Below are 21,288 nucleotides of genomic sequence, written 5' to 3'. Positions count from 1 at the left end.
AGGCTCGGTCTCCTCCACCCCTCCACCCCAGGCGCCATGCCTGCCCCCACAGGCATGCTGTACACTGAGTTCCTCCACCCCCAGCTTTTCCTTGGCAGCCCCAGTACTTGTGCCAACACAGGGGCACACTTGGGGCTTTCGTGGCCTACTTCAGGCCCTGTGGACACATGCAACAGCTGTCCTCCCCTGTCCAGAGTCTTCACTTGGCTGCTACAGTTGTTTCCTAAAAATAAACCAAACAATCCTCTGAGTGCTGTAACATCCCTGAGACGCCTACACATCCTGGATGGTGCCTGCAATGTGGCAGTGGCTCTGCAGCTTTCTGCTCTTTAAAATAGGGCCATGTGTTGGTCTTCACCAGAAGGAAAAAGCATGAACTTCTATCATTTATTATTAATCTGTAATTTTTATTGAAAGGTGTCAACTGGATGGCAAGTGTTCAAATGTACACTAGTTGTCACCAGTTAAGGGATCAGCAAAAAAAGCACGCAGCCCAAGCTGACTGTGCCGAGCGAACTCAGCTATGCCAATATGGGACAGACAGCTACTCTGAGTCTACAGGAGCAGGGCCAATGGCCCCAAACCAAACACAGCAAGCACGGGGACAACCGTGGCAGAGCACAGAGGGCCAGATGTCCCTCGAGTTTCTTTCAGTCACCCCACTCACTGCTGCCTGGTACTCAGCATCACCCTGAGCAGGCCCAGGGAGCACACCGTCCACACCCCTGACTCCCATAGGCCCCAGCAGCCCCCAGGAGGTCGCATGTGTGCTACCATTGTGGTGAAACTGCACAAGGCTCGCTGCCGTGGATGGAGCTGTGGACGCCACTGGCCTTGAGGGCCCAGAGTCAGCGCCCCTGGTGGGGGGACTTGAGGGCCCAGAGTCAGCACCCCTGGTGTGGGGTGGGGGTGGGGGAGGGGGATTCCCGGCTCCTTGTGCAAAGCTGGTTGCCCCTCCCCGCTCACTCCCCCACTGGCCTGACCACCCTGCTTTTCCCACCAGGCCCTGAGCTCTGCTAGGACAGACTCAAGCCTCATCCTCAGTGTCCACAGCTCTCAGCCGGGTGCTTCCTGTGAGGAAGATCATGGACGCTTCCAATTGTGATGTCCTCAACTAACTAATCACAGCCAGGGAATGTTACCTGTGCCCTGTTGCCTTCTGGGACCCTGTGGGCTGTATCCACTTTCTCCAAAACACATCTAAACTTGATTGCATACGAACTGACCTCTAAGTCCTTAAATCAGAAACATTTGTAAATGAAAGGGCTTTATATTGGTTACTATTGATGTGAAAGGGATCTACTTAGTACAATCCTCATAAACAACTGTTTTCCCAGGCAGCTATTATCGTCCTCTTCTAAGGAACAGAAACACCTCATGGGTCACTCTGGATGGGAAGCCTCTGACCAGCCTGCCGTCTGCAAAACGACAGTTGGCCGAGCGGGCAAGGGAGCACCGGGCGAGAGTCCGGGACTGAGCCTCTCCAACCTGGCCCTCGAGCTCTCCAACCTGGGTCTGAAGTGTCTGGTGCTGTGAGTTAAGATTCACATCTGGGTCTGAAGTGTCTGCTGCTGTGAGTTCAGACTCACATCTTCTTGGAGCCTGTTTCAGGCCCTCCAGCTCTCCAACCTGGGTCTGAAGTTTCTGGTGCTGTGAGCTGAGACTCTCTCCCATCTTCTTGGTTGTGGTTCTATAGGCAGAGCAAGCCCTGGTGATTCAGTGCTAGCACAGCACCTGCATGAAGGAGGGCTCATGGGCATCAGCTACTGTCCCTAAAGCAAGGAGTGGGGCTTTCGTGGACAGACCTGCCTGCCCCTGCTTCCCCATGTCCCTAGTCAGGTGTGGCTCTTTTTGGTAAATCAGAACCCAGTGTCACAGGATCCTCAGGGTATCATTTTTCTGGTCAGAAACCTCCACCACTGGTGGCGCCTTTACCCGAGTTTTGCTTGGGCCTGCTGGGCTCATTCTGCCCACACAGCCTGGCAGGCTGCGCTTGGCTCACACTTCCAGCCTGGATCCCATGCCTGCCAAGGGTGAGCCAGGCGTGGAGCGGCAAGGGGTGTGTGAGTGAGTGGGCACGGGGTCCAGCTATTGTGTACAGCCAGGCAGGTGGGGCGGGCAGACCCAGGCACTGGCATGGACACTGGCTCCCTGCAAGGCTGCAGCTGAACCAGGCATACTTCACACAGCTTCCATGGCTGAAACCAGGGAATACGGTAGTGCCCAGAAGCTTGGAAACACCAGGAACCGCAGGGCCCCAAAGGTGGCATCACCGCCCTGGCTCAGGGAGCTCCTAGGTCTGGGCTCCCTAAAGGGCTGCAGCTCTTCTCTCCTTCTCTCCTCCTCTCCTCATTGCCTGCAACGTGGCAAGCAATGGGTGTGTTTCAGCCCTGTTTGTGTTACAGCTCTTTCAGACCTGCCATTCAGCAGGTTCTGAGTTCTTCTCCCGTGTCCAGGAAGAATGAGGTGCGTGGACAAGTGGAAGGTGAGCAATGTGAAGAGGTAATTCACTCAGTGACAGAACAGCTCAGAGAGACCCACAGTGGGCAGCTATTCTCCATAAGCAGGTGGTCCTGTCTTCTGCCCGAGTCTGGCTGAGTCCGGGGGTTTTTATGGGCTTCAGAGGAAAGTGTGTGCTGATTGGTGCCTGCGTCTGGCGGAGTCTGGGGGTTTTCATGGGCTTCAGAGGAAAGTGTGTGCTGATTGGTGCCCGCGTCTGGCTGAGTCCGGGGTTTTTATGGGCTTCAGAGGAAAGTGTGTGCTGATTGGTGCCCGCGTCTGGCTGAGTCCGGGGGTTTTTATGGGCTTCAGAGGAAAGTGTGTGCTGATTGGTGCTCGCGTCTGGCTGAGTCCGGGGTTTTTATGGGCTTCAGAGGAAAGTGTGTGCTGACTGGTGCATGGGCAGTCATGCGTAAGCCCTGAAAAAGCACCGTAAGTTCTCACTCCGGTCTGTGGAACTGATAGCCTGGCCCCCAGGCCTTAAGCCCTCTGTAAGCTGAAGGTGGAGTTTCACCAGGAACCCTCCCCTTTCTTCCCAGGAGCTTGTCTGCCTCCTGCCACCATTATCCTGCCGTCCACAGTGTGCATGGCACCCAGGGTGTTCCTGCCGAGGGGCGGCTGCAAGGCCTGCACTGTGCTTCCCTCAGCCCTGCGTTGGCCTCCCTCTCATCCTCATCAGCACCCAAAGTCTGGGGGTGCCGAGGCAGCAGGGTGCTGGCATGTCAGCACTGCCCTGAGCAAACACACACCCAGCCAGGTTGTGACAGTGCCCCAGCTCGGCCACAACTTTGCTCTGAAACTGGAGCAGGTGCTGGGAGTGGGGAGAGATCAGGCAGTGGGAGCAGGCAGTTCTCAGCCTGTTGGGGCAAGGGGGCTTCCTGGGCCCTGGTGGGTGCAGGGATGCCTGGGTCCACAGCTGCTAATAGACGGCTGCAGCTGTGCCCAGGATGGCGGGGCTCCTGCCCCTCCAACTTGGAAGGGGGTGGGGCTTCCACCTGTTCCTGGCTCCCACCAACTCTGCGGAGCACAGAGCCCTAGCCTCCCCAGCTGCAGCTGACACCATGGCAGCAGCAACTCCAGACGGGCTGCAGCTGCCATCGCCAGCCTCATCCACACTACAAAAACTGATATTGACTAAAACACTAGATGGTACTGACTACAGCAAGCAAATGCAGGCCAATTAATCCTGCCAAGTTATTTGCAGTATAAATCCTATAAAGCAGATCTTTAAAACCCTGGCTATTTATACTCTCGGGAGAATTACAGTAATTCTTACAGAAATATATTTTCAGTCATGTTTTAACTTGTTTTCTGTTAACCTTCTAGGGGCACACCTTCTGTATAAGTTGATTACTTAACAACACAATGACCCTAACAGAAAATGGGATAATAACACAGACTTCAACTTGTGGAAATGAACAAAAAAGGAGTAAAACCCAAATTCAGTATACGCTCTGTAAGGAGGACACTCACCATAATGAAATGATTAGAAGGCAAATAAAATTCTACCTTGTTTACAATAAAAATCCATAATGTTATGAGTGGAAGTCATATCCAGGAAGATTTTTAGTAAGAATTCCAGACACATAAAATCTAGAACATGCTGCTTATATTTAATTAATTAACAATATTTAGCACTGAGATAACTAAACAGAAGTAAGCAACTGGAAGTATTTTAAAGAAACACAATCATCATGGCAAAGCAGTGCTGGGGCAACTCTAAGGGAACAAAGCTGAATCAGAGAGCATGGTGAGCGTTACAAATGTGCATGGAACATGTGAACACACATACGTCACAAGACAGTAAGCAAGGAGAAGGCTGAAAGCCACTCCTTTTAATGGGAGTTAAAACAACCAAACAGAAAGAGACTATGTGAACGTCTGTAAGCCCTCCCACTGCAGCGGCTTCCGGCAGGGATCTCCCACCTCTTTCGGTCCAGCTCTGCGAGGATCTGTGAAAATGATGGAGGTTAATTTCTTCAGTTACCTGCACCCTGAGTCCACTGGATAAAGACCATGTGTTTTCCTTCCATCTAAGGGACCGGGAGCATGTGCCTTGACAGAAGGCAGCCCCTACCTGACGGGCCTGAATGGAGGCAGACATGGTGACCTCCCTGAAAGAGAACCAGGTTTCTATGGTCAACCTTCCAGCAGCCTACCTACCATGATCGATAATTGTCTTTAGACAAACACCCAATTAAAAAATGTGAGCAAAATTCATAAAAGAATAAATGCAAACAGGCTTTAATACGCTGACTTTTGAAAGTTTCCTTTCATTTTGTAGAAAGCAAAGGTAGTTGTCAAAGTGACACACAGAGCATGGAAGTGACAGGTTGGCTCAGCAACAGGGAAAAGGGTCACTTTCTATGGTGAGCAGCACCCATCTGGCCTCTTGGAAGCCAACACGGCCAGGCCTCCCATGGGGAGCAGCCCCCTTGGCCTGACATACCTTGTTCACACTGCTGTCTAAACGCTAAAACAATCCCAGAAGTCAGAAGAGGCTGGCAATGCGAGAGGACTACGGTGGTAAGAGGTGCAAAGGGGCCTATTCGCCTCCCACTGGACACCAGGAATGAAGCTGGAGGGATGCGGCACCCCTCGTGTGTGCTCACATCATCCTCCAAGGCAGAAGTGAGGCATTACTGAGCTCCTGGTCATAGTAACACAAAAATATGAAGCCTTAAACACTTCTAAATCTAATTCTAGTACTACGAATTGGAAGAAAATTATTACGGTTTTGCTCCCATTCAAAGATTTAGCTTCAAGGATGATGATATAGTTTGGCTGTGTCCCCACCCAAATCTCATCTTGAATTGTAGCTCCCATAATTCCCACGTGTGTGGGAGGGACCCAGTGGTAGATAACTGAATCACGGGTGCAGTTTCCCCCATACTGTTCTCGTGGTAGTGAAGAAGTCTCATGAGATCTGACTTTTTAAAAGGAGTTTCCCCTTTCACTTGGTTCTCATTTCTCTCTTTGTTGGCTGCCATATAAGACGTCCCTTTGTTCCTCCTTCATCTTCCGTCATGATTGTGAGGCCTCTGCAGTCATGTGAACTGTGAGTCAATTAAACCTCTTACTTTATAAATTACTCAGTCTTTATTAGCAGTGCGAAAACAGACTAATGCAGATGATCACCTTGGCTTTTTCATAAAGTTTATTTTGTATCTATGTTTCCTAATTCTTACAATGAACATGTACTGCTTCCATAAGAAAAAAAATAAATTTTATTCTAAGCCTCCCTCCCACACACACGAATATGCCTTACTCTATACAGAATTCCACATGCAGTCTGGAAGGGGAGCAGACCCACGGGAGACTGAGTCACACTCCAACCCACCACAAGCTGTCTCTGCAGTCTTATCTGCAACCACCATCAACCGAAAGAATGGCACACTTTTCCATGATATTACACAAAATATTGTATGCCCTGTACATTCTAGCATACTGTCAGGTCTCAGACAGCCTGTGCAGTTGGCCTAAATACAGGCAGAATAAACAGCTGCTAAGCAGAGGGACACCCGTGGGGTGTGGGGACGTGAGGAAGGTAGGACAGCTCAGGGTGCTTTGGTGGAGGAAGTGGAGGAAACACATATGGGACCTGTGAGCCCTGAGCATGAGGCTGCTGCACAGTGGCCTCGGGGAGGTCCCTCCCCAAATCCCCAAGAGCCACAAAATGATGTCACTGGTACAGGACCAAAGATCCCTAAACTCTCTGACACAATTTTGCAAATCTAAGGCATTTATTCCATCCTATTATCACTACTACACATACTATATATTTTACACCTAACAAATTATGTGTTTTATAAGGCCTAGAGCAAAACTTCCAGATGGTCCCGTTTGCTTCCACATTCTGCCTCACTGTGTTCTACACTGACACCCTCTTCAGATGGGACTCTGGAGGCAATGATCAGAAAGAACCCCCAAAGGATGAAGCCAGTGGCTGAGAGAACAATGGACAAGGGAGTCCCCCCGTCCCGCCCCAACCCGAGAAGAATCAGGGTCTGGAGAATGAGGATGCTCCCTGCTGTGCAGGGTGCAGGAAGCTGGCCAGATAGGGCCAGGCTGGGCCCTTCCGCCTCCCCTCCTGCATAATTGTATTTTATCGCAGTTACCCTGTCCCTGTGTGGCTCCCAGGCTGCCGGCCCACAAAGAACCACAGCCAGACCAACGAAGCAACAATCAGGGATCACCCCGAGGTCTGGACACCAGCTGGAAAGAGGTGATGGGCAAGGACACAGGCTCACCTCCCGTGGGGGTGCTGTGCAATTTGTGGTGTGTGCCACTGCATCTGGGCCAACTCACACAGCTTCCTGCGTGCTTCTCTGTATTCTTTCTCACCTTTCTATTGCTGGACTAGAAGCAACTGCCAGGGTGACTTCTATTAGAGAACAGAGCTTAAGGATGGAAGAAGCCTAGGTCCCTGAGTGACTTCGAGGGCCAGCTGTGCCACAGAGCATCACCCTTGCTTCTGATGTGGTCACAGGCCCTGGCCCTTCTTTTCCCTGTCCCTCGTTACCCCCACCCTATGCACATATGTCCATACGTGTTCACACATACAGAGCCACACTGATCCACGTGCTTGTTTCCCGCCTTAGTCCAGCATGCCTAAGCAACAGCAAGCTTTAGAAAGCCACATGAACTGCTGAAGGAGACATCCAGCAACAAAATCACAGGTCAGAACCGGTGCACACGAGCACAAACCTTCACAGGGCCCTGCCTTCGTGAAGGTGCTCTGTCCTTCACAGTGCAAACGCAGCAGCAATGCATTTGAAAGACTGTCCACTTTGCTCTACTTGACAAAACCTAAGTTCCTGCTTATTTGAAAATTGTAGTTAATTTTCTAGAATCAAAGGGGAAAAAAAGACAACGATGTAAACTTTATTTTCAATATTAACACTTACAACTGCACTAAGAATTGGCACTGTTCAATCTGCTTTGGATCCAATTTCCATGGTATTTCAAGTGCAATTTCACAAATCTACTTCTACATGCTTACTTTAGAATTTCAACTGTTAACCTAGAGTGTATGCACCTGTGCTTGAAATGCACCCTGTAGCTGAGAGGAGCTCCTGCCCAGGCAGCAGAGTCTTTCTTGTGCTGCGAGGCCCATCAGCACAGATGCAGTGAAAGGTACACACATAGCCATTACAACAGGTTCTAGGAGATCTGGGCCTTCTATCCATAACGCTGCTGTCCACTGGGGGTTCAACTTTCCTTACTTGGGCCCCTCTCCTGGCAGACACTGCTAGAGAATGGTGCCTTCCATTCTCACCAGATACTGGAGAATATCCCTCCCCACTACTACACATATAGTGCAGCAGTGACAAATCACATAAATCCACCCTCTTCACGCACCTAGTGGGATTTCAGGTGGCCCATTCCAGAACAAACCTCAAGCCTGAAAGCTGTGGCTGCCCCCTGCCACTGCCATCCCATTACTCCCATCTTCCCTAAGCATGTCCAAACCCCTGGTGCCAGCATGCAGAAGGGTGTAATGAGTACTTGTTGGATGAACGGAACAATGGATTGATGGAGAAGTGGGTGGGGGGGTGGATGGATGAATGGATGACAGATGATGGCTGATGGGTGATGGGTGGGTGGGTGGATGGATGGATGGATGATGGATGATGGGTAATGGGTGATGATGGGTGGGTGGATGGATGGATGGATGGATGGATGATGGGTGATGGGTGGGTAGATGGATGGATGGATGGATGATGGGTGATGGGTGATGATGGGTGGGTGGGTGGGTGGTGCGTGGGTGGGTGGATGGATGGATGGACAAATGGATGATGGGTGATGGGGGATGATGGGTGGGTGGGTGGATGGATGGATGGATGGATGACAGATGATGGGTTATGATGGGTGGGTGGATGAATGGATGGATGAATGGATGATGGATGATGATGGGTGGGTGGATGGATGGATGAATGGATGATGGGTGGGTGGGCAGACGGATGGATGGATGGATGAATGGATGATGGATGATGGGTGATGGTGGGTGGTTGGGTGGGTGGATGATGGGTGATGGTGGGTGGGTGGGTGGATGATGGATGATGGGTAATGGGTGATGATGGATGGGTGGGTGGGTGGATGGATGGATGATGGATGACGGGATGATGGGTGGGTGGGTGGATGATGGACGATGGGTAATGGGTGTTGATGGGTGGGTGGGTGGATGAATGAATGGCTGGATGAATGGATGATGGGTGGGTGGGTGGATGGATGGATGGATGATGGATAATGGGTAATGGGTGATGATGGATGGATGGGTGGATGGATGGATGGATGGATGGATGGATGGATGAATGGATGATGGATGATAGGTGATGATGGGTGGGTGGGTGGGTGGATGGATGAATAGATGGGTGATGGGTAGATGTGCAGATAGATGGATGACTAGATGGACAGATGGATGATGGATGGGTGGGTAGATGGGTGGATGGATGGGTGAGTGAATGGATGATGGATGGGTGGGTAGATGGGTAAATGAGTGAACAGATGGATGATAGGTTGATGGGTAGATGGATGGACTACAATGAGTAGATGGACTGGTATATGGATGGGTGGATAAATGCCATCCCATCCTATACCTCCAGGTGCTACCATGCTCTGCATCTCACAAAGAGTTGATCTCTTTGTAAGGTAAGAGTCATGGCTGGCACGACAGCTGCCTGCTTCCTCCCCTTGGCCAACTGGCTCTGCTCATTCTGTGAAGGGTGAAGGTCAGGAGTTCCAGGGCTTCTCCTCCAGAAGTACTCAGGGGGAGTAGGCCTCTCTACGTTTGGACCTCCAGCTCCACAGAGGTCCCCACACCCTGTTCACCTCTATCCTGGAAACATGGGGGAGCCCAGCCTCAGACTAAAACACAGTTCAGAACTGCTGCCAGAGGACAGTGGTCTTCACATGCGCATACATGACTAAGCACAGATAAGGATGTTATCACATAGGGGACAAACAAAACACTCAGTGAGAAATACATCTGGAAATATAGGATGCTATTCAGGCAGCAGGAGGGTGGGGAGTGAAGTACTGCCTCTGTGTTCCCATCTCTCTCCCCTCCAACTGGTCATCAACTTAGCAGCAATGCTGTGAGTGAATGAGGCTACAGCAGCAGCCACTGGGCACTGGCTGGGTGTAGGAAGCGCTCCATATATGGGCACTAACTGCTCCTCAGAATCCTGCCCTGTGGCTCCCAGACCTCTCCCAGGTCTCGTGCTGGCAGCATCTGCCAGGGTGGCAGTGTCTGCTTGATGGGGGCTCTGGCCACTACTTAAATGGCACATTATTCTTTAGCCCTATTTTCCTGATGATTAAGCTAATCCTTCTGAGACTCACACACAGTCAACAGTCAATTATTTGCCCTGTGGAAGGGAGTAACTGCATGTATAATTCAGGAGTGATGAAAAAAATCACTGAAATTATATTGCCACTGAAGCCAACTAAAACCCGTAACTTGCTACTACATTGTTTTCATCAAAGAATTACATTTTAAAAGGTGTACATTATACCAGTCTTAGGAAAAAAACCATGCAATACACATGACTTACAGTACCTTAGAAATATACAGTATAAAAGACTATTTTACATCTTATAAAACTTTGCCAGTTTGGTATAAATGTGATGGCCAATCTTAATAATATCCATAATTTCAAAGGTATTTTTATTAGTTTCAAAGATAATGCTTATTATAAAGTATCAACAGCAAGAACTAACACATAACATGATACTGTTTAATAACACTCACAATGAACTTACTCACATAGGAATGACCAAGGAACACAAGCCATTTAATACATGGGCTTCATTGTTACATCTTATAACCCTCTCAATTTCTTATAACCTTGGTCTGAAAATGCAACATATTTGAGAGTGGTTTTCCCACTGCAGAATGAGATTATGGAATGCATGAAAAAGACATTTTAAGCTTGAATCACAGTAAATTCCAAAAGAATGACGACAGAATTATTCTTGTACTTCTCAATATTTTTCCCAACTTAAATGATTAGTGATGAGTGTCCATGGGAAAAGTGGTGGTAATTCTAAATTGAGGGTATTTTGTAAAAATGTCCTTTAGTTTTTGCCTGTGCCTTTGTTTTACTCCCTATTGCCTGTCTTAGTGACATCTCAATTTCTAAAGCTTAACTGAGGAAACAAAAACAGGCCAATGCTGTGACCTCTTGAGGTGAGGGCAGAGGGGGCTGCACAGATCGGCTGTCCTGAGACTGCCCGTCATCGAGGGTGTGGCATCCCCAGCCCTGGACACAAGCACCTGGCAGCACGGTGCCCAGAGGGCCCAGGGTCAGGGGTTCCCCACTCCCAGACGCAGACTTCCATTAGGTGCTGTCGCCCTTGTTATATTAGCAAGGTACTATTACAAGATTGCTGACTTTGAGATTCATCTGTTCTTCTTCTTAGGAAGCCACACCAAAAAACTGAGGTTAATTTTATTTCCTGAAGAGACAGCCATCTCCTGCCACAGAATGTCCCGAAGGCCCTGTGGTGGTGAAGCGCTGTACTCCAGTCCTGTCGGGTGGGGGACACTAAGGGGGCGCCCAGAAGACACAGAGGCAGAGGCACTGATCACGCCTGTGTTCAGCTGTTCTCTGGGCTAAACATATCTTTTCACTAAGGCATTTTCTATTAATTATTTCATATTATACAAAGAGAAAAAAAAAACATCAACAGCTTTTAAAGCAGCAATTCACGTCCAAAAACCAGTAGCTTGTGATGTGTATAGTCATGGACAACTTTTGAATCTGGTTTTGAGAAAAAAAATCTAGATTTTAATGACTTAAAACATTAAGTTGAATTAAAAACTGGTATTAACCTGGAGTGCAGAATGTAAGGAATTTGCTCTCCATTCTTTTAAAGGGGAAATATTTTCACAATGGTTGCTACAGCCTTGCTTTCTGCAGCATGAAGAACAGTTTTAATGTAGAAGTCATTAACGAAGAGTGCGGCAAAGGAAATCTCATATAAGCATCTGTCTCTGGGAGAAAAACCTTTCCTGTAGCTCAAAGCTACAAACTTTAAAGTTTTATAAATATCTTTCCAAAGACATACTCCAGACTCTGAAGCTAAATGATTTCTATTCATGTTTACAGACATGTTTTTTAATCTTCCTTTTTAAGTGCCCCTATCTAAAATTCTATAAAATGCCAACAACAAAAAAGGCACTTAAAAAGGGAAAATAGGAAGTAACTGGCATCAGCAAGATTAATTCACAAAGCCATCTATCCCAGAAAACACTTCTGTATTGCATTAAAGACTAATGCTTCACATTGAAGAATAAAAACTAAATGAATTACCTTTCCTCTCAGAGCGCTTCTTGCGCCTCCTTTTATATCGACGCCCCATGACGCTGAAAAAGGTCCCCATGTGCAAAGGCCCAGTGGTGGACGATGCCATGCAGACATGCCAATGCCAGCCCCAGCTGGCCCCAGCCTCATTCTGTCCCTCAGTCACTCGGGGCAGCAGCACAGCGACTCACTTCCGTGTGCCGGCAGCTGCGACAACAGCAGCCCCTGCCGACGAGGGAGCCTCCTTCTCTGCCTCGGGCCCATTCATCACGCTGCAGTTAGGCAGAACTAGGCTGAAGGGGCCCAAACACCACAATGACTTCAGAGCACACCACCCAGAGAATGACATGTGACAGCTAACCGTTCAGTGCAGTCACGGACAAAACACCACCAGCAGAGGGGAGAGAACGATAGCCGTGAATCTTCCTAGGGAAACAAATCTCCCACAGCAGACACACCAAAGTCCTGTTTAAATGGAAATCCTAATACAAAAAAATCTATCAATAAAAGAGTACAGTTTAGAAAATAAAACTGCAAAAAGTAACAGGCTACCACACAACACAATGCAGAGGCTCAGTGGACGCCAGCTGATGAAAACAGCTCCATATAAAGTGCAGGTGAGTGGTCAGGATGTCACCAGTGAAATCCCTGGGACAGGAAACTGCAGGCCACTGACAAACAGATCCCCCTGCCCCCAGAGAGCACACTTCCTCCTCTCTTAACTCACATGTCTCGGACCAATGCTGACATGCCTTGTTCATTACTGCAGAGCAGGGGCACAGCTCATGCCCCAGGTGAATGACACACAGCCAAGGGAGGGGCAAACGCCAACATCTTCCCCTTTTCCACTGTGCCTGGCTTGATCAGCACAGCCAGCCTGTGACTAGCACAATACCATGACCAGCCTGGGGTGAGCAGGGACACACATCACACACATGTACATGCACACACATCATATACACACATCATACAGCACTTGGTGCTTCTGCCACTCGGGATCCAGCATTTAGGGCTGGCACAGCAGAACCCACAGCCCTCAGCCTCCTCTTGTCCAGAAAAACACTGTTCAGGCCCCAGGGAGATGCCTCCCCTGAGATGGCCTGTGTCTCTGGAACAAAAAGCAGCTGCATCCAAATGCCCTGAAGATTAGGCTGTCTTGGAAGGAGTCCGATTATGGGGAGGAGTCAAGTAGAAGACGCACTCATAGGCAAAAGAAAAAAAAGACAAATTAATTAGTCAGATTCTTTCTCTTGGCACAATGCAACTACTGTCTCGTGTAACAAAGTACCTTCTCCTAATAATGACCAACATCCACTTTCTAATTCATTATTCCAATTAGTGCAATGTTTGTGACAACTGCACATGGCACCTAAGGAAATTATGCCATATTAAGCAATTCTTATTACTCTTAAATTTGTGTGTGTCCAGACACACTCTGCATAAATAAGCATAGTGAATTCTTTTCATTTTCTATTGCCTCAGCATCTATCTGGAATATGAGCTGCACTTTCTCCTACTAGCAGCAGAGTTCAGCCACCCTTGACACTTTCTAGTTCTACACCACACCCAGTGGCTCAAGCCAGTACCAGAGATGAGAACCTAGAGGCACCTGCCCACACACTTGAAGTGACCCCACCCTACTCCCTTATTTGTTCTGCTGGTTGGCTGCAGTGCTCTCTCTCTCTGCCTGACCCTTTGTTCCTGCTTGCATGACCCAGGGACAGAGGACTGCCCTCCTGACTCATGGCACCCTCCCTGCTCAGGATCTGTCAGTAAAAATCTTTGAACATGTTTCCCCCATTGTGTGGTGTACTGAATTTGTGTCTGAATTTGTGTTGGGCTCCTGGCACGAGTGACAGTCAGGCAGGAATAACCTGGACATGGATCAGACAAGAGCCACCAGGGCATCTGTCAGTACACACATTTCAAGAGGGACCCCTTGGTCACAGGTGGAACAACGAGACATCAGGCCGACCGCGAGGCAAAGCAGCATCTCATGAAAGCACTGGAAACAGCATGCCCAGCCCCTTCACTTCTCGTTAGGGTGGGGCTGCCAGCCACTCTGGCACTGGAACCCCAATTTAGCTGGAGGCCCTCAAAACACCGTAAGACTCAGGCTCCATGTCAGCAATCAAACAGATGTCAGAAATCAGAATTATCAATAGTTTTATTTCTTATAAAATTATTAATATGATTTAACTAAATTTTCAAAGTATTAAATTTAAAACTCAGCTTTAAACAATTTTGATTTAAACATTTCACATTAACTACTTTATATCTTATAACTTTTAATAATTTAGAAAAAATAATGTTTTGAAAACAAAAAATTATAATTTTTGCTTTATGTCCTTAAATTAAAATTTTTGACAGAAATATATTCAAATTTTGTATACTTCAAATTCAATGACATTTTTGTTTGTTTGTTTGTTTGAGACAGAGTTTTGCTCTGTTGCCCAGGCTGGAATGCAGTGGCGGGATCTCAGCTCACTGCAAACTCCGCCTCCTGGATTCAAGCGATTCTCCTGCCTTGGCCTCCCAAGTAGCGTGCACCACCACGTCTGGCTAATTTCTTTTGTATTTTTAGTAGAGACGGGGTTTCACCATGTTGGTCAGGCTGGTCTCGAACTCCCGACCTCAGGTGATCCACCCTCCTTGGCCTCCCAAAGTGCTGGGATTACAGGCGTGAGCCACCGCATCTGGCCCAATGACATATTTTATTTTTTAATCCTTTAGATCAAGTGGTAGCAAACATTTTCTGTAAAGGGCCAAAGAGTAAGTACTTTGGACTTCATGGCCACGTCTCTGTTGCACTATTTTATTTTTTAACGGCTCTTTAAAAAACGTAAACACTGCACAAAAACAGGCTATAGGCCTTCGTGCGCTAGCCCTGCATTAGGCTATGAACACCAATAGAACAAGCATTATCTGAAAATGCTTAATATAAAACATGATTAGTGATTTGCAGAAATAAAAACAAAATAATCAATGTTATGGGAGATATATGCACTTACTGATCAATCATGTCTTGATTCTGTTACTCATTCAAACACGAGTGGCCTCTGAAGAGAACACCTAGATATGCACGGTAACAGTTAAATTCAGCGGTCTTTGATATTTTGCCAACATTAATTCATATAAAAACCATAGGTCTCCATATATTTTTTCCATTTTGAAGATGTACTTGTCAAGGAAGAAGACACAACATATTGTATCAATAGTGCACTGGCTTGACTCAAAACTCCGAAAGATTTAGACATGATATGTGGCCCCCATTTGAACTCTGGTGCCCCAACCCCTGCCAGTGTCAGGGACAGGCCCAGGGACAGCAGGGCCACCTGAGTGCCCCCAGATGCTGCGCACAAGGAGGCAGCCAGCAACTCATCAGCGTGCATGATGCAGCCGTGATGGATTTCTGCTCCATGTTCCCAGTACAGAGGACAGAGCTGGTGTCAGGATGAGCTTCTGAGACAGAGTAAGGCAAGTGGGGAGCCTGCCGAGAGGAATAGGGGCCTAAGACAGGAACAGAGGCCACATCAGGAGCCAGCAGAGGCTGATGCATCATGGGAAGCTGCCCTGGGGCCCATGTTGTTGCACCCAGGAACATGCGGGTGTCTGGGTTGTGCCAGGCCAGACCTGAAAGGGCCTTTCACGCTGAGGTGATGTCTTTGAACTCCATTCTGAAAGCCATGGAGAGTCTGCAGGTTTGCATCCAGCAGTAAGGACGGTGGACTGATTATGTGGGGATGGGTGAGGAAGACAGGAGAGAGGGAACAGGGGACAGTCACAGCCCTATCTCAGGCCAGTCAGGGATGAGACAGCCTAAACTCTCCCATGGTGGCATGGGTGGAGAGAGAAGCTGGGGAGAAGAAATGATGCAGAGGTCTCGCCAGGCCAGGAAGCTGGGCTGGGCAGCCAGGGACAGAGAAACAACACTCCCAGAGGAGGGGTGGATGTTAGAGCAAAGCCGAGCCCAGCTGCTGGCGAATGCGTCTGTGATGCCCATGAGCAGCTGGGAGCTCAGCTCTGCTCTACTTCTTGACTGCTGCAGAACTCAGTACCAGCTCCAGTGCCCTCAGAGCCCTGATTTTTCACAAACCAACACCTCCAAGCTTCCCCTGTGGGCAGGACACACAGGCCAGAGTCGCTTTGTCACATCTCTTCTCTCTCCACCAGGTCATGGGCAAACCTTCCTGACATACTTTACGGCATTACAGCAAAGGGAAGCCCAGGCCCTGGTGCTAAGGCAGGAGCCTCGGTGTCATCAGGTGGGAGCCTCCGCCGCCTGTCTGGATTCTTTCCTTCAATGCTGACAATACTGGGGCTGTCATGGGACAGTGAACTAGCAGTGGGGCAGCCTGACACCCACGGGCAATCAGCCACCGGTAGCTGTGACTCCACCTTAATTCCTTTTACCCAGCTCGTACCCTCACGGAGGCTGCCATGGCCCTGAGGGCTTGGGAACTGGTGGGCAGGTCCATGAGGGCATAAAAGAGTGAAAACCAAGGAGGAAGTGAGTGGGACAGAAGCTGTCTGCAAAGGCTGCCCCCACGTCTGGGGCAGGATCCTCGGGGAAGCAGAGCCTCCGTTCTCACAGATGCTTAGCTTGTGACGGGGGCTGGGAGGGGAGAACACCTACTTCTGACAGTGATGCCGACAGGCCTCTGGTGGGATGAGTTCAAGAGGGCTGTACCGCAAGGCCCTCCACATCACTCGATGGAGCCTCACCAGACAGTTGGCACAGGCGCAACAGACTCTTGCTCTCTCTTGGTGACAGAGGAGAAGTGGTGGTGGTAAAGCAGGAGCCGCTGCATGGGGCTCAGAAGAGAAGCTGAGAGGATGCTGGGAGCAGAAACAGAGAGAGGTGCCAGGGGGCAGCGTGGGAGCCAGGAAGGTTCACAGTTGCTGACCTGCATGGCTATCACAGTGAGATGGGGGACTAAGGCCAGGGCAACTGCAGAACGCGCCGGGCAACATGCGGGGCACGACCCACAGCTCTGGGGCCAGCCCGGCTGCAGGAGCCCCTCCTTCACTGCAGCTGTGTTGTTCCTGTGCCCCCAGGAGGCCTGGCCTGAGACAGATAAGATGACCCATTTTGGTAAAAGAGGCGTGTGGAAAACATCAAATCACCCCCTTCTCTCTCCAGTCTAAGGTAGCACGTTTTACAGTTTCACATTACAAGTCACCTTGCACAAAATCCCTACCTAAGCACGCATCTGTGCACACATCTGTGCTTTAGCTCCCTGCTGGGAGTTCGGGATCTCCTGTTAAATATGGAGGCACAGTGTATCCCCAACAGAGGACGTCAAAAGCAACCCACAGGATTAGAACCAAGAAACCACAAAAGGGAAACATAAATGTTCTTTAATTATTTCAAATAAGAAACAATAAAACCTCTTTGGATCTATTTTATAGTAGAAATTCACTTACTGTATTTGAAAACTGTAAGGGGGAATTTCTGTAGGTTTATTAATTTAATTATTCCCTTGCCATGCATCAAACAAGTGAGGTGCACAGTTATGAAAAATGACTCCACACTGTGATTAACCAGGTCTGAGAAACTGAGGACTAGCCAGAAGCTCAAAAACACCAGAGCACATGAACTGACCTGGCTGAGAAGACCTAGTCACCAGGTGAGCAGTGCCATGACCCCGGAGGAGGGGCTGGCCAGGCCCAAGCACAGTGGCTGCTGGGACTAGCTGCACTGTGTCTCCAGCCGAGGACCCAGGGGTCTCCTAACAGGGACAGAACCAAAGAAGAAACAATTTGAGAAGTGGAGCCAGAATTTCTAGAGAAGAAGCCAGAATTTTTATCCAGGAGAAAGCACTTAATATTGTCATGGTTTTAGGCAGTCCAGATCAAGCCAATCACAGGGTAAGAAAAAAGGAAAAGACAGATGGTAAAGAGCTGTCTGAGCTCTGGATTCTTTATGATGAAATTATTCTGGAGAAATAAAGTGCTTATAGAAGTTCGATAAAAACAAGGACTGTTGCTGCCTGGTTGCTGGACACACTCACGTTTTCAAAAGTCCAACTCTGCCTTCTCCCTCTGGGTCAGGGTTTTCATGTGATTTGGTTTCTACAGGAAGCTGAGCTCAATAGTGGGCTTTAGTCTCTCTAGTTTACCCCCACATCCACCACATCCGTGGAAAGAGGTGGCCAAGAGGCCAAGCCACTCCCAGGGAGGCTGCTGGTGGTATTCTGTGTCCTGCCAGCTGTAGCAGGACGCAGCCCTGGGAGAGTCCCGGTCCAGCTGAAACCAGGTTGCCTTGCAACTTCCTATCATCCCCCGTTTCCCAACTGATACATAACTCATGACTGTTGTTTTCCTTGAAATGAGAAAAGTATAATTTCCCCATCTCCATTGTAACTCTTACCTTAAAAGACCAAAACTTGTATAGCAAGCCACAATTCAGAAAAGTATATTCAAGAAACAACTTGCAAAGTATGCCTAAACTCCCATACTTTAAAATCCCGGCAGAACGGATCAGGTAAGTCCGAAACCATAACCCCACCACGGGCGGTGACAACAGCTATCTGGCCGTAGGTAAAGGCTCCTAGTGAGGAGTCCACGGCTCGGTGAGAACGTGGTCGATATGACTGGCAAAGGTCATGTCGGCTGGCTGGTGTGTAACTTTTCAGGAATCTGGCAGGTCTACTAAATGAGATATGACTTTAAATGAAAATACACTAAAAGCACAATCTTCAGAGATATGCTGTCATTAAAAATTAATCTGGGATTACAGTTAACATTGTAAAAGATACCACGGTAAGCATGTTAAGAGATCCTGCTGGCATCCTCCTGCTGTGTGCCTATCTTGAGCTCCGTGCGCCACCTTGTCAATGAAGGCAGTTGTTCTGTGCTTTCTGATTCTGTATTTGTCAGTTAGGCATCCAGTCCTCACAGGATCAATTCTATTAAGTACATTTTCTTATTCCTAATGCTTTGGCATTTGTGGGCCTTACAGACACAGGGAGAGACTGGCCCTCCCAGGGCTTATAGCCAGCACAGGGTTCCAGGAAGGTGGTCGGCTCTACCCACCTCCCTTATCTAACTTCTCACCTGCCCTATATCACCCCAGGGCCTGGTAGCAGGCAGCTAGTGGTCTCTCCTACAGCCCAGGGCCCACTGGAACTCTTCACACTAGCCAGTCCTACACTGGTGCCCTGCCCTGCCTTTCCCACAGAAACCCCACTCAGGCTCTGTCCTGGGCTTTCCTGTAGCTCCTTTCTGCCCCTTGACTGACACCAGTGTGCCCCATGGGCCTGCTTGGCGCAAGTGCCCCCCTCTAGGAAACGCAAGTAACAAAAATCTCCTTTCAGTGGCAGAGGCCTCTTGGGATCTGGTTCCTTGGTCACCTCCACATGCTACAATTCTATGGGCACAAAGGAGACAGAACAGTTCTCAAGACCTCCTTGGTTTAACAATACCAGGTCTACTGGGGCTCCTTTTAGACTAGTCTATAAAACACAAAAGCATGCTAGTTTCCTGACTATCACACTGTATAACCCTGTTTGATATTTGTTCTGCATCCATATACAAAGTTAGATTAAAATGGCATTTACATATATTTTGCCTTCATTTTCATAATGAGATCATTTGGTTTTTTCCTCATCAAATGACACAGCCCAACGCACAGTAAATCTTCCTAACATCAAAAACGCATATTTTTGGTTTCTTGAAAGTCAGAATAATTTAGACTCTCCTGGCATGACAAGACAAGCGGTGCCCTAATTGTGGTAAATCTGTGTGCCAGCAAGTGGAAAGGTGCCGTGGTGGGGCACTGGCTCTCTTACTGCATATTAATTCATTTTGTAGTCATTTCACATGAAGTTACCAGAGTTGAAGTAATGCCCTCACAACGTAGCTATGGTTCTCTTCTTTTTTCTTCCCATTTCTTTCTTCTACCTTTAGGATTATTGAAGAGAAACATAAAAATAGAATGTCTGATTCATGAGAATCCAGAAATTCAAAGCAGAATAGCAATGATTTACTGTTATCAGGTGTGGTTTCTATGATGATTAAACTGACAGTTTAAAATTTTAATAAGATACCTTAAAGCTCTTTTTTCCCAACTTTAAAAGTTCATCAATTTCTGACTTCAGCTGCCACGTCTTTGCAAGTTAATAACTGTTTAATTCTATGAGAATGTCACAAATAGCCATACACCATTTAGCATCTGACATTCCTGGTATCTAATTAATTTTATTTTTATCTATGTCCTCAGAGTAAAGTTCTAAAATTTAATGTTCCCAGAATATTAATTTAGGAAAACTCTTAAAAGCATTTTTCTACTCTTATAAGAAGGGGAAATATGAGTTTATTAGAATTCTAAAATCTCTATGAGAGTAATTTACTCATTATTTACATAAAATCAACACATGGGAAATTGTAACATTACTTAATGTAATATTAAAGTACCTCAGAAATGTCTATTAATAAGAAAAGTAGCAAATATTCATTCATCTAACTATTTACTGAGCATCTACTATGTACCAGTACTGTCCTAAATGCCTGAGATACATCAGTGAACAAAAAGACGTTAACTTCTGCTTTCCTGGAGCTTATGTTCTAATAAGGAAAAAAAAAAGACAACTGACAATGGGGACAAGGGGGGTCATAAAAGATTAACTGCCATCAAGTGTCGGGGGACAACAGTGGCTGTTATTCTAGGGCAATGGCTGGATTCTAGGGCAATGGCGATGCCATTGTGGAAAAGACTGCAACAAGGTGGTGAGGAAGCTGGCCATAAGACAGCTGGGAAGAGTGTTCTCTTCTGGGAAGAGTGAAGAAGGGAAGATGGAAGGTTCCAGGTAGCCACAGCACCTGAAACTGCCCAGGAACAGCCAGGCAGCCAGACTGACAGCAGCACAGTTAACAGAGAGTGAGAGGAGACGGAGCCCCAGCGGCTCTGCACATGGCACCTCCTGGGCCACAGTGAGGACATGGCAGTCATATGGTGGCAAGAGACTGTGGCAGCATCTTGAACACGGGCTTTAATCTAGTTCTGTTCTAGTTTTGAAAGAAACACTCAGGCCAGAGTAGGGGACAGGGGCACAAGAGTCGTGTCCTGAAGGCACCGCCCACAGGCCTCCTGGCTGCCATGTGGGATAGAAGAGAAAGGATAGGCCACCTTCAGCCTGAGAGCCTGGAAGGAAGGAACTGCTGAGATGGGAAGATTACGGCAAGAGCAAGGGAATGAGAATTTGGATGTCTTAAGTTGTGGAGGTCTATAGATGCCTGAGAGAAGATGCTGCTGGATTTGGGGTCTGAGTTTGGAGAGCAGGGGGAAGGTGTAGGACTCACCTGCAGAGGTGACGCTGGGTGCAATTCCTGAGTGGGGAGCACAGTGCCAGGAGGTTAGGAGAGGAAGGGCACCTGCCGAAGCAGAGGGCACAGGAAAAGTCGGTTGAGCGATGGCCACCTGCCAATCACTACACACGCATTTGCTCATTTAAACGTCATCAAATTTCAGTAAAGGAGA

General features: G+C 48.1%; 1 protein-coding gene across 15 annotated transcripts in view; it reads right to left on the bottom strand.

The window, feature by feature from the left end:
- ADARB1 (adenosine deaminase RNA specific B1) overlaps window positions 1-21,288 on the bottom strand; it is a 156,102-nt gene that overhangs the window by 65,992 nt on the left and 68,822 nt on the right. For 8 of the 15 annotated variants that reach the window (XR_002912752.3, XM_009234043.4, XM_024239439.3 and 5 more), the window contains one exon: window positions 21,111-21,182. The exons of 3 other annotated variants lie outside the window; for them this stretch is intronic. Coding sequence is in view for 6 of the 12 variants with exons in the window: in XM_009234043.4 (XP_009232318.3) it covers window positions 21,111-21,182 (72 nt within the window). In the remaining 6 variants the exon portion in view is untranslated. Of the gene's footprint in view, window positions 1-4,486; window positions 4,602-14,818; window positions 14,880-19,641; window positions 19,713-21,110; window positions 21,183-21,288 lie in introns of those variants that run through there. 4 more of the 15 variants (XM_063720924.1, XM_063720923.1, XM_063720925.1 and 1 more) reach the window with 3 other exon arrangements.

This window comes from Pongo abelii, chromosome 22, assembly GCF_028885655.2.
Source record: "Pongo abelii isolate AG06213 chromosome 22, NHGRI_mPonAbe1-v2.0_pri, whole genome shotgun sequence".
NCBI classification, from domain to species: domain Eukaryota; kingdom Metazoa; phylum Chordata; class Mammalia; order Primates; family Hominidae; genus Pongo; species Pongo abelii.
Note: the sequence above shows the minus strand (reverse complement) of the source record. Positions and strands in the feature narration are given on the sequence as shown.